Source organism: Nothobranchius furzeri, chromosome 6 (assembly GCF_043380555.1).
Source record: "Nothobranchius furzeri strain GRZ-AD chromosome 6, NfurGRZ-RIMD1, whole genome shotgun sequence".
NCBI classification, from domain to species: domain Eukaryota; kingdom Metazoa; phylum Chordata; class Actinopteri; order Cyprinodontiformes; family Nothobranchiidae; genus Nothobranchius; species Nothobranchius furzeri.
In genome coordinates, this window is record NC_091746.1 from 28,806,520 (window position 1) to 28,821,229 (window position 14,710).

Genomic DNA, 14,710 nt, shown 5'->3' on the forward strand with positions numbered 1-14,710 from the left:
TGAAACAAAAAACGCCTTTTGTTCATCGATTTATTGTGAAAAACGGAAATTGTGCTTGCTCCTTTTCCTGTTGGGCGTTTGTGATTTCTGTCCATTTACTGCGGAGGTGCTCCGGCGTCCGGCGAAAATAGGATCGATTCTATTTTTGCCGGACGCCGGAACAGAGAGCGGCGCCGCACTGTCGGAGCACGGCCGCAGTAGTGGAATTGCTCTGATTGACTACAACGGGACCGATTTTGCTCCGGCGTTCGTGTCGGAGCGGAGCGGAGCGGAGGTAGTGGAATTTGGGGGTAAGGGTGAATTTGGCAAACTTATGAAGTTCAGCAAATGCACAACATGAAAAAAGCTAAACTCCATTAAAATCCTGAGAATCTTGTGAAAACTGATTTCACATTATTGAGCAAATGTCTTTGAGTTCAACACACACCAGGGAAAAATATCTAAAATCGTCACTAAGACCCACCTACAAGATCCCACTCCCCGTTGGGTATGTAGGTAGAAATGTCCACTTCCATCATTTGGAGGTCCAGTAACCAGCCGTTATGGGTCCAGGAGCCGAACTTCAGGTCGCACTTCTGCACGTCGAATGGGAACCACCGGACATCGATGTAGCAGGTACTTTTTAGGATACCTGGACCGAAGTACAGCAGAGCTTTAAGGCGTTTAGTGACTTTTTTAGGCTCGGTGAGCTCACATGACCATGGCGTTCTGCTCTGGCTGCCTGTGCGTCATTGGTTCTGGGGTACCACAGCTGAGATCTGGACCCAGAGTGGCAAAAGCCGTTTTTGTGCCAACAACTTGAATGTTTGGGTGAGAAATCATTTTCAGTTTATTGTGCAATGTTCCAGCTCAGTGGCCTGGTAGTATGAGTGTTTGCCCTGATGGGAGCTTGTGGGTTCAAATCCAATGGGGTCCAATAAATGATGTGACCTTCTGGAGACCCAAGCCAAAGCAATCGTCACTGATCGAGCCAACACCTCACTGGTCACGTGATCAATGAAATGTCATTTCATTGGCTAAAAGCCACTCAAATCGATCAAGTGATGATTACTTTGGGTTGGGTCACCTGGAGGCCACCACAGTTGTTAAATTTTTGTTGATGGAATAAAAAAATGTCATGTCTAAAAGAAGTCATCCTGTTGTGGCTGTGTTTCTTCCATAAGAAACCGGAATGTGTAACAGGAGAAGAGGATGAAGTCTCACCTGGTGGGAGGTACTGGCAGGACCCCGAAGCATTCACCAGAACGTTTGTATGAAACGTAGCATCGAACCTCTCATCGGCGCTGCATTGAGACAGGAGCGGTTGGCATAACGTTAAAACAGCACATGATCAAATTACAAAGTCAGGGATTAAAAGAAAGGAGTGAAAGAAGGTTAAAGAGCCTGATCAGTATTACAGCAGCCAGAGAGGGAAAACATGAGAATGAAGGTGATAATGTGGATGTTTCATTTAACATGTTACACATAAAAGCTGCATTTCTCTCCAGAGAACAAAACTCCTCGCCGGATCATTTCTAACAGATACAAATAAACACTTCAGAGTCTGAACGGTTCTCTTTTAAATGAACTCGGACAATAAAACACGCATTTCCCTTTTAGCTTGTTGTTGTCACTGAACACCATCTAAAACACAATGTGTGTTATTCAGGCCAGCAAACCAGCAACTTAGAGAAAGGACAGCTGAAGGGTCAGAGGTCATGTGCCTCACAGCCTCAGAGAAGAAAACGATCTTCAGACTCGTTCTCCAGGCTTCAAGGCTGCAAAATCTTCTGCCTGAAGGAGGGTGGGTAGACGGGCGGGATTCTGTTGAATCTGCTGATATAAATGATGTAAGTAAATCCTCACAGCGCCTTTTTTCTCGTGTCTCATTGGGCTCTGACTCTGTGTGTGTGTGTGTGTGTGTGTGTGTGTGGGGGGGGGGGTGTTAGGATGCTTTTGAGATCTGTTTCTCTCAGGGCCGCGCTCTTATGCGAGTCAGCATGCACTTCTAGAACCCTTCCTTGTTTCGTTTCCAGGGTTTGAGAGGTGCAAAAACATGAGATAGCCATTTGAAACTGTCATAATACACTCGAGTGAGCAAATCAAAACTAAATCTGCATCAAATTTCTGGAATCATTTGATTCACATATTTAATTTATAAATACATGAATTAAAGTATTTAATATAATTTTTCATGAAATGTAACTTTGTTAGTATGACAGACAAATATGTCTTAAAGTGCTTTATGGTCTTTTTGGGTTCAGATGTTAATCAATACTTTATTAATCCCAGAGGGAAATTAGAGTTTCAGTACACACAATTCAGAGATCAGACATACATGGGCATAGACACATGACAAGAATTGGTGACTGTGGTCATTCGCAACCCGAGTGGCGCTACCTTAATAGAGATCAGAGGGCAACATGAGGATTGGTTCAGGTAGAGGAAAAAAGGCACTTCAGAGTAGGGTTGTCACGGTTTGAAAATGTAACCTCACGGTTATTGTGACCAAAATTATCACGGATTTCGGTATTACCGCGGTATTTTTTAAACGGTGTTGCATATGTTCAGAAAGCATTGATAGTCCTGTTCTACACAAACTGAAATAGTTTTGAAAAGGTTTAACAGTGTTTATTAAACCTAAAATAACACAAAGCCTTAACAAAAGTGCAACTTTTCACAAGTAAAGGATTAAATAGCTTATTTTTCTGGAACATGTTACAGTAGTCAGTGCAGGTTTAAATTATACAAATCCAAACATTCAAAACATAAACAATATGTAAACAAATCAAAGAAACACCACTTGTTTTCTCATATACTTGTTTTCTTCATTATCAAAATGAAAATCTAAAACTCCAGTCCACACTTGACTTGAGCACTGTACAAGTCAACCTTAAAAAATATGTATTTAAAATAAATAGCCACTTTAAACAAATGACTAAAATAACTACTACACTATGTAATCAAATCCAAATGTTCAAGTATAAATGGCATTGAATAAGTAAACAAATCAATGACAAGGAACTAATTGTATATTTCTCTTCATCATCAACAAATAAGATGCTTCATCCAGCAACAGGGTGTCCGTGACACGGTTTAAATGCTGGCAGAGGACGCTGCGGCGACTCGTTGCATTCTCCCTCAGCCAAAAGTCCTCACGTCATGCATTTAAGCTAAAATGCTAATGTTAAATTACCTTGCACTGGCTGTAGAGACGTGGGTGATGGTCACGCAGATGTGCCATTAGATTCGAAGTGTTGCTGCCTTTTGCAGACACTTGTTTCCTGCACGTTCTGCAAACGGGATAGCAGTCTTCTATTAACTGTCCCTCAGCATTTTTCAGAAATCCAAAATATGCCCATACTTCCGATTTAGTCTTCTTTGAGGGCTGATGGATGTCCTGGGCACTGCCGTCTCCTCCTTCGGCCATTATTTCAGCTTCAAAGTTTTGGTGCCGTTGCAAACTAAAAAGTGCGCGCCGCGGGAACTTCAGCTGAAGCGACGGTGGCTGGTAAGGGTCACCGCGCCGAAACCGCGGCCACGGTAAACCCACCGAGATAATTTAGTTTTTTAAATACTGGACGGTTATTTTTATTGTCAACTTTTTTACCGGGGTTTACCGCTATACCGGTTACCGTGACAACCCTACTTCAGAGTTACCCTCCACAGGCTGGGATCCTGTTTCCCCCAGGGAGAGCAGCCATCTACGGCGCTCATCTACTGTACAGTCACAGGTGGGAGGGAGATCTTGGGAGAAGCAAAGAGTACATTGACTCCTACAGATTGATGACCTCGCCAGGCTGAAGCCCCCCAATCCAAAGGTGGGGGTGGGGGGGTGTTTCACAGCATCTGTCTGCATTCCTTCGTGGGGGTTTTAGTTGCTTGCCGCTCAAGGCTACCATGGCGTCAGATTCAGATAACAAGAATTTGTTTGGGTCAGGCTGAGATAATGTTCCTCTCTGCCTTCAGTCTTTAAACTGATCATTCCAGTTCTTCAGTGAAGCCAATTTGGGTTTTTAAACCTGTGCACACCGTCCGGTGACTCTCTCCGAGATGACATCCACTTTGCGCACTAATACCGGTATCGCAGCTAGAACATTGTCCAGCTTACGATTCACCTCGAGTAATGTCCCAGTCTGAGAAGTCTTCACATGGACGGTGCTTTCCGTGGGTGCGGGTCGCCCTCCAATCGCTCCCGTCTTCCCAAATTTCCAGAAAACCAGATATCCTCCCACTCCAATCAGGAGAAATCCAGCGATCATCAGGCTGAATATCCACACGTCTTCTACATCCTCAATGGACAGCTGGGAGAGGCATACGATCTTCCACTCCTTCCAGGAATCCAAAATATATCCCACCAGGTGTGTACCCCGTGGTGGGAGCCCCCTGCTCCGTTCCCATTGTTGGAAAAATCTTATCGATCACATTGAATGATCAGTTTATCAAATCCATGGTTAGTAAAAATAGAGTTTTTCAGAAGAAATGCGGAGAAGTGCTCTGTGGGCAGACAGGACAAAGAGCCTTGAGAAATAAAGATAAGGGAGTGAAAGAGAGAAGCATCTGTACTCCTCGAGTGCCGTGAAGAGAAAATTGTTCCCCCAGCGAGAACGAGTTGTTTCTGGTAGCATATTTCATGAAACATCTCAATGTGCATTACACTAGATCAAAAATATTGTTATGCCAAAATAAGTACTTCTAAACACATGCCTTAAGTAAGTAAAATTATTTTAAAAATACAAATTTATATAGACAGACATACTCGCACACACCAAGTGGGAAACACCGCCTGCCTAAAGCGAAGCCAACATGGAAGTGACAAACATTGCAGTTCCTCCCTCATCCACTAGGGGCTAGATCCAACTCCCCTGTTAAAATGAACACCTTCACAGCAGAAATAAACATGTTTACAGCCTGGTACAAAAAAAAACGTTTTAGGTTTTATACGTCAAGATTACCATCATAACTACTTTGAGTGGGATGAATTCCACTTAAATGTAATTAAAGCTTGAGATTATTCATAAGTTGACTGACAGGTGTCAGATGAGTCATCATCAGTGCCTCGCTTGCTCCAGAGAAGGCTTCAGCCTTGGCCCCACATTGAAAGTGTTACAGCCTATCATAACCACCAGTGTGTGGATGTGTGTGAATGGGTGGATGATTGACTGTGTTGTAAAGCGCCTTGGGGGGTTGTAGAACCGTACGAAGGCACTAAACAGATAAAGGCCATTTACCATTTACAGCCTAGAAGGCAGAGGGTAGTAGAGTCCCACAACTGCAGTTACCTGGCTAAAAGGGCCCGCCAACATCAGTTAGCTTCAGTTAGCTCAGTTAGCTCGTAGCTACACTGGACCAGAGTTTGATGGGTGCATTATCTGTCTCAACCCTCACAGCTCAGCTCTCTGTGTCATTATGTGTTTTTAAGGGAGTAACGAGACATGGCCAAAATAGTGGTGGTGGGAATCGCCCACTGTGCTTCAGTTCAGCTCTTTAGAGAGCTATGGGTGATGATGCGGAGGGGTTGTCCATTATATGTACAGTCTATGGTACAAATGGAGCCTCGACTGTAACAAAAATTATTTAAAAAATAAATACCAATGCAGCATAAAAACAACAATTTGTGACTAAGATGTGACAAGAACATTTGCACAATATCCATGACAATGTTGTCATTCCTTTCCAGCCACACAAAAACATCACAAGTAACCAAATAACTGAGATTAAAACTCAGAATTCCCATATTTTCTGAATATTTTGTGTCTCCAGCTCTGAATAACCCAGCGATATACATTCTTAATAATGTTTTAAAAAACGTTGTTTATGAAATATGCATAAACAAACAGAAGAGGGACAAAAACAACCTGGATCTGTAGAACCAGTGAACCTGCAGGTTTGTTTTGCTGTAATAATATTTTTTCTGTTTTTGAGCAGGTTTTTTGTGTTCTGTCCTCAGAGAAAAGGTCTCTGCAGATCAATACTTCATTGCTTTTGGGGAATAAAATGACAAACGCACCAGGCTGGTGTGAAAATAAACACTGCAGCATTTCAACTGCATTTCTAAAATGTTGCTCCACATCAGGATTTATGTGAGCATCAAAATTTCAGGAGTTTATGTGCAAAATATTCCTAACTATATAAAATTAAACATGCATCATCTATTATTGTTATAATTATCCTTAATCCTCCATTGTCATTACACTTCCCTGAATTTGAGTCATCTTGTTGTTATTATGCTAAGTAATGCATGGATAGAATAATCTCCTTAAGAAAAGTAATTAAGAGATAAAGACAACATATTTATTTATGCTTACTAAGTAAATATTTAGTGACATTTACTTCTTTATGCTGCTGGATGAGGTACAGTGGAGCCTGAATAATGACTGAATGCTGACTCCATCATTTGTTACTGTCAGTTATTTTCCTGCCACTTACTGGAAGAGACCAGAGGCCGACAGCGAATCCTGAAGACGTTTTGCTTGAAAGGTTGAACGTAACATTCAGAAACTTTTTTTAACAGGACAAAGCTTTAACTGATGCTGTTTTATTTCCTTCAAATCAATCATATTAGCTTTTCCTTTACTACGTAGAGAGGAAATCTAAAGTGGTTGGAAAAATACTGTGAAGAAGCCGCCATGATCAACCAAGAGCACTCCTAATGGAGTTTCTTAGTTACGTGAATAGTTTTTGGTTGTTGTATTTTTGTAGCCTATGTGCATATATTTGTTGTTTTACAAACAATCAGCAGAAATTATTAAAAATAAATAACTCTTAACACAGACAAGGACATCCATATGAGAATAAACAATCATCCTCGGGGACAGTCTTACTAAACTACTGAATAAAATCCAAATATTAAAACTCACCAAAAGTCTTCGAAATGGAGGCTGATTTAGGGATAAATTTAGTCTTTTATTTAAATTAGTAAGCAGTGTAGGAGTAGCACTCTGATTTAATTGGAGTGTTGAAAGGTTGTTTTGCCTTCAGAATGAATAAATGCAGTTTGAGTAGTCAGATGACATAAATAAATGACAATTTCATGCAAGAGAAATAAAAAATCCATAAATCAGACATTCTGGACGAAGCCACGATGAAAGCTCTGGACCCTGATGTAATGATTTTACTCTGAAAAAAATTATTTATGTTGGTAGTAATCTCCTTTTCTGTGTGAGCTGCTGAGTTATAAAACACAAAACAACAACAACAAAAGTCAGTCACTTACATAGCAATGACTGTTTTTTATGAAGTCCCGTAGGAGTTGAGAAAAAGATGGAAATGTAGCCATCAGACAAACTGCACGGTGTTCATGCAACTTTAGAAATTTATGGCAAAAAAGCTTTTAATGCTATTCCCACGCCATTCCCACATGATATTTTTATAAGAGCAATTCCTTTCTTTTTCTGTGGGGATTTCTGGACTCCAACCCAATGATCCCAGAAATACATCTGGAATGTGGGGTTGTTGATGTGCTGACAGTAGCAAAGAGAAACGTGGGCATCCAAGGATGCTAAATACAGATTTATGTGCAGTGTGTTTCAAACAGTAAAGTAAAAAATGGGGTAAACTAGGTATAAAAAAATGATAAGGCAACCAAAAAAAGTCTGATTAATTCTAAAAATGGCACAACATGTTTAAGTTATTTTAACTGGACTTTGTTTATGTGGAAAATAATATGTTATAATGTCTGTAGAATGTGTGTGAATGTGAATGGGTGAATTACTGATTGTGTTGCGAAGCACCTTGGGGGGTTGTAGCCATTTACCATAATGTCTGTAGAAAACTAAACTAGAGGGTGAATGTTAATATACTATATATGCAGATTGCTGATTGTTTGCAGCATGTTGTGGTTAAAAATGCACAAACTGTAAATGTAAAAGTTGATTTTAAACTGAAAATTGTTCTTTTTCGCTGCAAACGGAAACTGAAAAAGTAATTTGTTTGACTGGACAATGGGAGGACCTGTGCAGAGACGAGTGAAAAAGTTCCGTTGTTCCGGAGAAAAAGTTCCGGACAGAAAAACGGCCGGTGAGGTCTTTTTGACCTCCCTCCCTCTCTCTTTGTTGTTTATTGTCCAAACTAGCTTGTGGATACGTAGTTTTTCCATTTAACTTTTTTGTGTGCTTGTATATGTTTGTTTATCAAGTAACCAGTTTAAAGCACAAGCTGTCGCTGAAGATTTTTGTGTCATTTTTGGTATAAAATTTACCGGAGGAAATAGGAGCATCAGTCATACGGAGCCTAAGTCCTCCCTAAAGATGCTAACACCTTCTGAAATGCCATTCCAGCTCCATTTGTACATGTGTTTTCTATGAAGGTCACCCAGTTTTTTTTAAATACATTTATTTGTGCACAAGTGTTTCAACAGCCATGACCTTATTTCCCAATGGGGAACATTAAATCTTCTATCTCACAATTTTAATCTTTTCTTTTGCTCGCTTCCTTAATTTAGGTAAATAAAACCAAATCATATTTTCCCAGGATTTCTACTAAATGCACAAATAACATGGGATTGAATCTGGGTGTGCGTCAGGACTGTTGTCATTATTATGGTTTGTGATTGGTGGTCCCCACCATAAGCAGCTTAATATTCTGTGTCATCTCCGTTAGACGGCCAAACCTCATGGCTTTCGCTTTCATCGCCCTCCTTCTTTCACACACACACTAAACTTGAGCCCAGCAGAAAATCTTTACTCATTTGATCATAAAAAAATTAACCACGTCAATGGGGGCTGAAATGCAATTAAATTTATTTTCATCTTTGAATCGTCTTTTCTTTTTTCTTTTTTTTACATTACAAGAACAAGAGCTGTTTCCTGAGCAGGTGTATCAGGAAGAAAACTGCATCTTTGCAGTCATAAACACTGATGGAATAAATACCCTCTGTTGGGGTTTAAGAGTTACAATAATGATCAACAATCCCACAACAACTCTCCCCTGGTGCTTTTTATTGTCAGCAACTCAATAAGAAAAGCTGTTTAAGTCACATTGTCCTGAACAGCAGACAAATACACCATTAGTGTCTTCGAAAGTGAAATTCCCCTGCAGTTTCATTATTAGTGTTCAGTTAAAAGGGTCCTCTTTAAAATAGTGGCAGTATTTATGTTCTTTGCTAAGAAAAACATAGATTTGTATTTGATTCCCCATCTAAACTTCATATAACGTAAACAATTATGTATGGGAAAAGTCTCAAGGCCAAACATTTCTTGAGGGATTTTTTCCTATATTCCACGTTATGCCAGACGAACCCCTGGCCACCCTTTTGGCAGATCTTTCATTTTTAAAGGGAAACTTTTCAGTTTTGGCCTGCTTTTAGCACGCCCTAGTGTCCATTTTATTTCACTGTCATAAAAACTACGATGTAATAATGCCTTGTAAGTCATACCCATGGGACAAAAAGCACAGCTGAGCTTAAGATGACAGGATTTGGAGTCTTATTTCCTGATATTTGGGCATTTCACCTCTGACTGGCTAACAGCAACGCATCTCGACTCTGCTGAATTTATGTTTTATCTCCACAAACAACACAAGCCTGAAGGAGATCTGCCGTGTGGTGAAGTTGCTAATGCTAATGGTTAGCTTCTACTAGCTGTTTCTTGGACGCTAAACCAACAACAGCCTTCCCCGTCGTGAGTCAAGATGGGTGAGTCCACGAATGTTAGTGACGGTGTGATGTAGATCTGTCAGGATTTTCTAATCCTAGAGTTTCACCGTCTGTTTTCTATTAGAAGCTGATGCAGGAGGTAGGTGTAGGAGACTATTTTCATGTTCAGCCTGCATGAAAGCACAGAGTGACCCTTTATAATCAGAAATAAGATTTTAAAAATGCCACACCTCTGAGCTTAAACAATATGAGAAAAAGTATCACAATTTCACAACATTAGTACACATATTGTAGAGAGAAAGTAATGTAACTCATTAAAACACTTTATCTTCATTTATGTCCTCATTTATGAAAATGGCCACAATGACTTTTTGTCTTGTAAGGGTTGCAGACCCTTGCCTTTGGGTCGCTGCATTTATCCGTCAACATCAGACACTTTCTCAGTTTCTCTCAAAAGAAACTGATTATTTTGTCTCTAATGATCCCTTAGGGCAGTGGTCCGCAAATGGCGGCCCGCGGGCCACGTCCGGCCCACAAGCCCTCTGTGACCCCCAAACCCCGAGCGCACCCCCTACCCCCACCCCCGATGGCCGACCGGGAGGTTTAGGATAGAGCTGAGGAAAATAATCAAATAATCAATGCATGAGATGCGGGCATGAATGATTCTGCATCATAGAAGAGTACCATAATCAGTTATAATGGAATGTAGTTGTGTTATTTTAACAGCGGCACCAGCGCAGCATCCAGATCTGTCAGAGCGGTGTTCTCCACATTTACCGGGTAGGAAACTTTGGTCTGCCTTTATGAGGTTCTGCAGGGCGCTGGAGGTCTAACCTGAGACCGAACCCGAATCGAATCAGCCCGACCGGTTCTGTTTGATTAGGGCCGTAAATTATGTTAATTGAGTGGGTTGTCACGCAGCACGCTCGATCAGAGAGAGAGAGAGAGAGAGAGAGAGAGAGAGAGAGAGAGAGAGAGAGAGAGAGAGAGAGAGAGAGAGAGAGAGAGAGAGAGAGAGAGAGAGAGAGAGAGAGAGAGAGAGAGAGAGAGAGAGAGAGAGAGAGAGAGAGAGAGAGAGAGAGAGAGAGAGAGAGAGAGAGAGAGAGAGAGAGAGAGAGAGAGAGAGAGAGAGAGAGAGAGAGAGAGAGAGAGAGAGAGAGAGAGAGAGAGAGAGAGAGAGAGAGAGAGAGAGAGAGAGAGAGAGAGAGAGAGAGAGAGAGAGAGAGAACGCTCCTCCAAACACTCATTATTATTTTCATAATTTCATTTTTGTTTCTCCTGGAAGCGCTCAGTCAGACTGAGTGCTGTGATGTCAGGAGGTCCGGTCTTGGGGAGGGAGCGGGGTGAGTGATGGCGGCTGCAGCGTAACTTGTCTTTTATTTAGGGACACAGAGAAGTTTAAAGGAGACAGAAATAGGAGATAGAAGTTCTTGTTCCACTTTATTCTTTTGTTTCATGATGATAAACTGATGTTAAATTCAGCTTGAAGAGAAACTGGGAGAAAGCTTTGGTTCATTTTAAGTTACAGGAGATCTTGTCTCCTATCTGCTCCTCCAGAGACAGCATGGACATGAGGGTCACATGGTAAGGGTCACACAGGACAGGTTAGTGCAGTCACACAGCCGAGCAGCACACCCCACCCCGGTCCGACATTCATACAACAGCTACCTCCCCGCCCCGGCCCTCTAGCTTCTGGGTCTTTTTAGTGTGTGGCCCTCGGACCATTATAATTGAGGACCCCTGCCTTAGGGGCACTGCAGCTCCATGTGCACACATAATAGTGTGCACAAACTGGTGTGCATGAGAAACCATTTTATTTGTGTATTCTTACCATTTGTGTTTATTTGGAAGCTCATGATCAGCTGGATAAACTAGAAAAGTTTAGACATCTTAATGCTGTCAAGGAGCGTTTTTATTTTAAAGTCACATTAAGCATAACCAGCATTAGCTGCTTCATCTAGAATTAAAACTAACTTTTTTTGTAAAAGATGTTAAAATGAAATTTCTGCCTCCAAAGTAAAAAGCAACAAGCAAACAGTACCGCGCAAGTTCCATACCAAACAGGGTTGAGTGACACAAAGATGTTAACTAAGCTTTAAAACCGTTTACTTTCAAAACAAACATAAAACCAGGAGTAAGAAAACTGATAAAGGAAGTGAGAGAGGCCTACCTGTTGTAGAGGAGGATATCTGGGACCCAAATCAGATTGGATGGGAAACGAAGGTTCTGGACCCCGGGATAGTTCTCTGGGTTCCATGAAAGGTAAATATCTGTCCAACCCTGGAGGAAATGACAGAAAATAATCAAACATGGGGGCGGTGAAGTACGGCGATTTGGAAATAAAGCGATGGAATAAAAAGAGCTTTGTAAATCTTCAGCTGTGGTTGTAAAAAACAGAAGCTTTAAAGTAAGGATGTTCGATATTATTAGTCTACCATTAATGTCAGATGATATTGGCGTTAAAATAAAATATCAGTAATGGTTTGAATGGTACAACTTTTATATACCATGCACATATTATACTTCAAACTCTAAGATTTCATCTCCCCACTTTCAAAATGTGAAAATATGACAGACCTACTTATTCAGATATTTTAGTTTTATTTAGAACAACTTGTGAGGAAGTAGAAATTTGTCCTGTGTAGTGAGTGCTGTCCTCAACAAGTAGCCTAGCTATTATAGCTAGCACCCACAAAAACAACACGCTTAACCAAAGGCTTGATTTTCTTAACTGAAGAGCTTCATAAATGCTTTATCACCGTAACAGTAACATATAAAAATGAAAAAACACATTACTAATTATTAAGAGGACCTGTATTGTGCAATTTTACACTTTCCAGAGCAACAATATGTGATAAATTATTACCATTGGCACCATTTAGATGTCATATTTTATTACATAAAGCTATTTTCAGGAGCCATTCCTTCTATTCAAAACTTGTTTGAATTCGGTGAAAAGGCACGTCCACATTGGGGTCAGTACGGTCGGAGCTGGCTTGCGTCAGTCTGCGCAAATAGCGTTATTGTTCACTTTATTATATGGTTCCCATGGACTTGTCAGTAATGCAGAAATCCCTGAGCACGTGGGCCATAAAAAAGACAGGCGGAAAAGTCTGTGGTGTCCTCCTTAATAAGATAAACACTAGCAGGTGTGAGCCATGTTGCTTATGGAGACTCTGAACCACATTATTTTATTGATTTGCTCCGTGTTCGCCCACTGAGACTGCTGTGCATGTCCTCATAATGCTCTGTCCTCCGCTGCTGCTGCTGTGGTGCTCACAGACATTCCTTCCAGCTCCCTTCTCGCTCTCTTCCTGCTGAGCAGCAGTCTGCCGCCGCGCTGGCAGCTGGAGCTCCGTGCTGCAGTCAGAGAGATGTTTACTCCACAGCACCCAGAATTATAATGAATCAGGCATTCAGGAAGCCCCCGCTGGCTGATTCTACTCGCCAATCCGAGGTGGTGGGTGTGAATTTCAGCCAGCCAATTTCGAAGCGTCACCTCAGTCCCAGCTGGACCTGTGAGGAAGTGCTTTGAAAAAAAGAGTCACCTCAGAATGGAAAACGCATATATGACCCAAATGTGAAACCAAAAAAGATATCCAGCCCAACACTGTACTGACCCAGATGTGGAAGTGGCAAAAATCTGTCCTCTCGGTGTTAATTCCACCAGCTGCAGACCCTGGAGACTGCAGATTTATGCCAACATGTGCCTTTTAGCGATTGCAGAGCACTCATTTTTCAGTTGTAGAAGTTTTTATGATATAACAGCAACGCAACTCCTCCACTGCCTTTGTTCCTTGTTGCCTTTGTTGGGTAAAAAATGCAACATTGATGTTTTATTTCCACAAATAACATGAACCCCGACATGTTCTGCCATGTTGTGGAGTTGCTAATGGTTAGCTTCAATTAGCCGCGACACACTCTGCTCTCTCCTTCTAGTGGGCGGTCCCAAGCCAAGGTGGGTGGGGCATGAAAATTAATTGGCTTTTGTGACTTGATCATTTTCCAGTGTATTTCGTTTCTGAGGTTAATGCAAGTGATTGAACACAATTTTCACAGTGAGCATGCATGTGTAACTCAGTCTGACGGATCATATTTCAAAAAGAACAAGTATTACATGGTTTCTCAGTGAAACAGACATTTAGCAATGATGACTCATTCATCGGTGCATTAAACTGTATTCTAAGATTGCACACGCACAGAAGTGTATCTGCAGAGCAGAAACGGGAGCTAATTTTTTTAAAAGAGTGATCAATCTTCAGCCATCTGAAGTCAAACATTCTCCAATTACACCATATATTAGCTGTTGGCTGCTACACTTTGTCTCCTGCTCTCATAATGAATGATAGAGCTGAATCTTTGCCAAGACAGCGTTTGCTGGCTCCGATTCCCTGAGCTCCCATTTGAGCCTGGGCCCATTCAGTAAAAGGTGAACTGAGTGCAGCATCAAACTGTCTAAAGCACACACACACACACACACACACACACACACACACACACACACACACATACACATTGGGTGTGTTGTGTCATTTTACATATCGTCTAAGACGGGGGTCGGCAACCCGCGCTCTGGAGCCGCATGTGGTTCTTCCATCCATCTGATGCAGCTCTCTGTGCTTGTAAAATAATGATTGGATATTTAAATAAAATGCTTTATAATTTACTGCATTAATTTTACATCTGTATGCACATTCTAAATGTAAAGATTGTCTGCGTAAACCTGAACAGGTCCAACCCGGTCTTACTGTGAGACCGGGTTGACGCATCACGCTTGTGCGTAATCATAGGCACTTTCTAAGCTGAAGAGGATGTGAGATCCTGGGATTCTCCTCAGACGGCTCCTGGATGTGTCGCCACATTGGAGACAGGAACAAGCGCTATTCAGCCAAAGTTTCATAATCAGGGAACATTTTCTAAGTGACAAGTCTCGCTTCAGTCGGAGGAATCTTCCTGCATGCGCTCTGGTTCTGCGACGCGCTCCAAGCCCCTCTCCACATCTTCAGCTCGCTGTGCACATACGCGCTGACGGTGAGCAGTGTCCAGCTCAGATGTTCAGATGGTAATCTTTTCTTGAGTGATTTAGCTACATCTGCAATGTGCGAAACAAATAAAATGTCAGTTCGTCTGCATGCG

General features: G+C 41.5%; 1 protein-coding gene across 1 annotated transcript in view; it reads right to left on the bottom strand.

Annotated features, from left to right (window-relative positions):
• Positions 1–14,710, bottom strand: part of LOC139070282 (neuronal acetylcholine receptor subunit alpha-7-like) — a 69,781-nt gene that overhangs the window by 21,666 nt on the left and 33,405 nt on the right. Inside the window, exons 4-6 of the mRNA XM_070552089.1 lie at positions 11,745–11,854; positions 1,204–1,283; positions 464–631 (exon numbers count right to left, since the gene is read on the bottom strand). Coding sequence (XP_070408190.1) covers positions 464–631; positions 1,204–1,283; positions 11,745–11,854 — 358 coding nt within the window. The remainder of the gene's footprint in view (positions 1–463; positions 632–1,203; positions 1,284–11,744; positions 11,855–14,710) is intronic.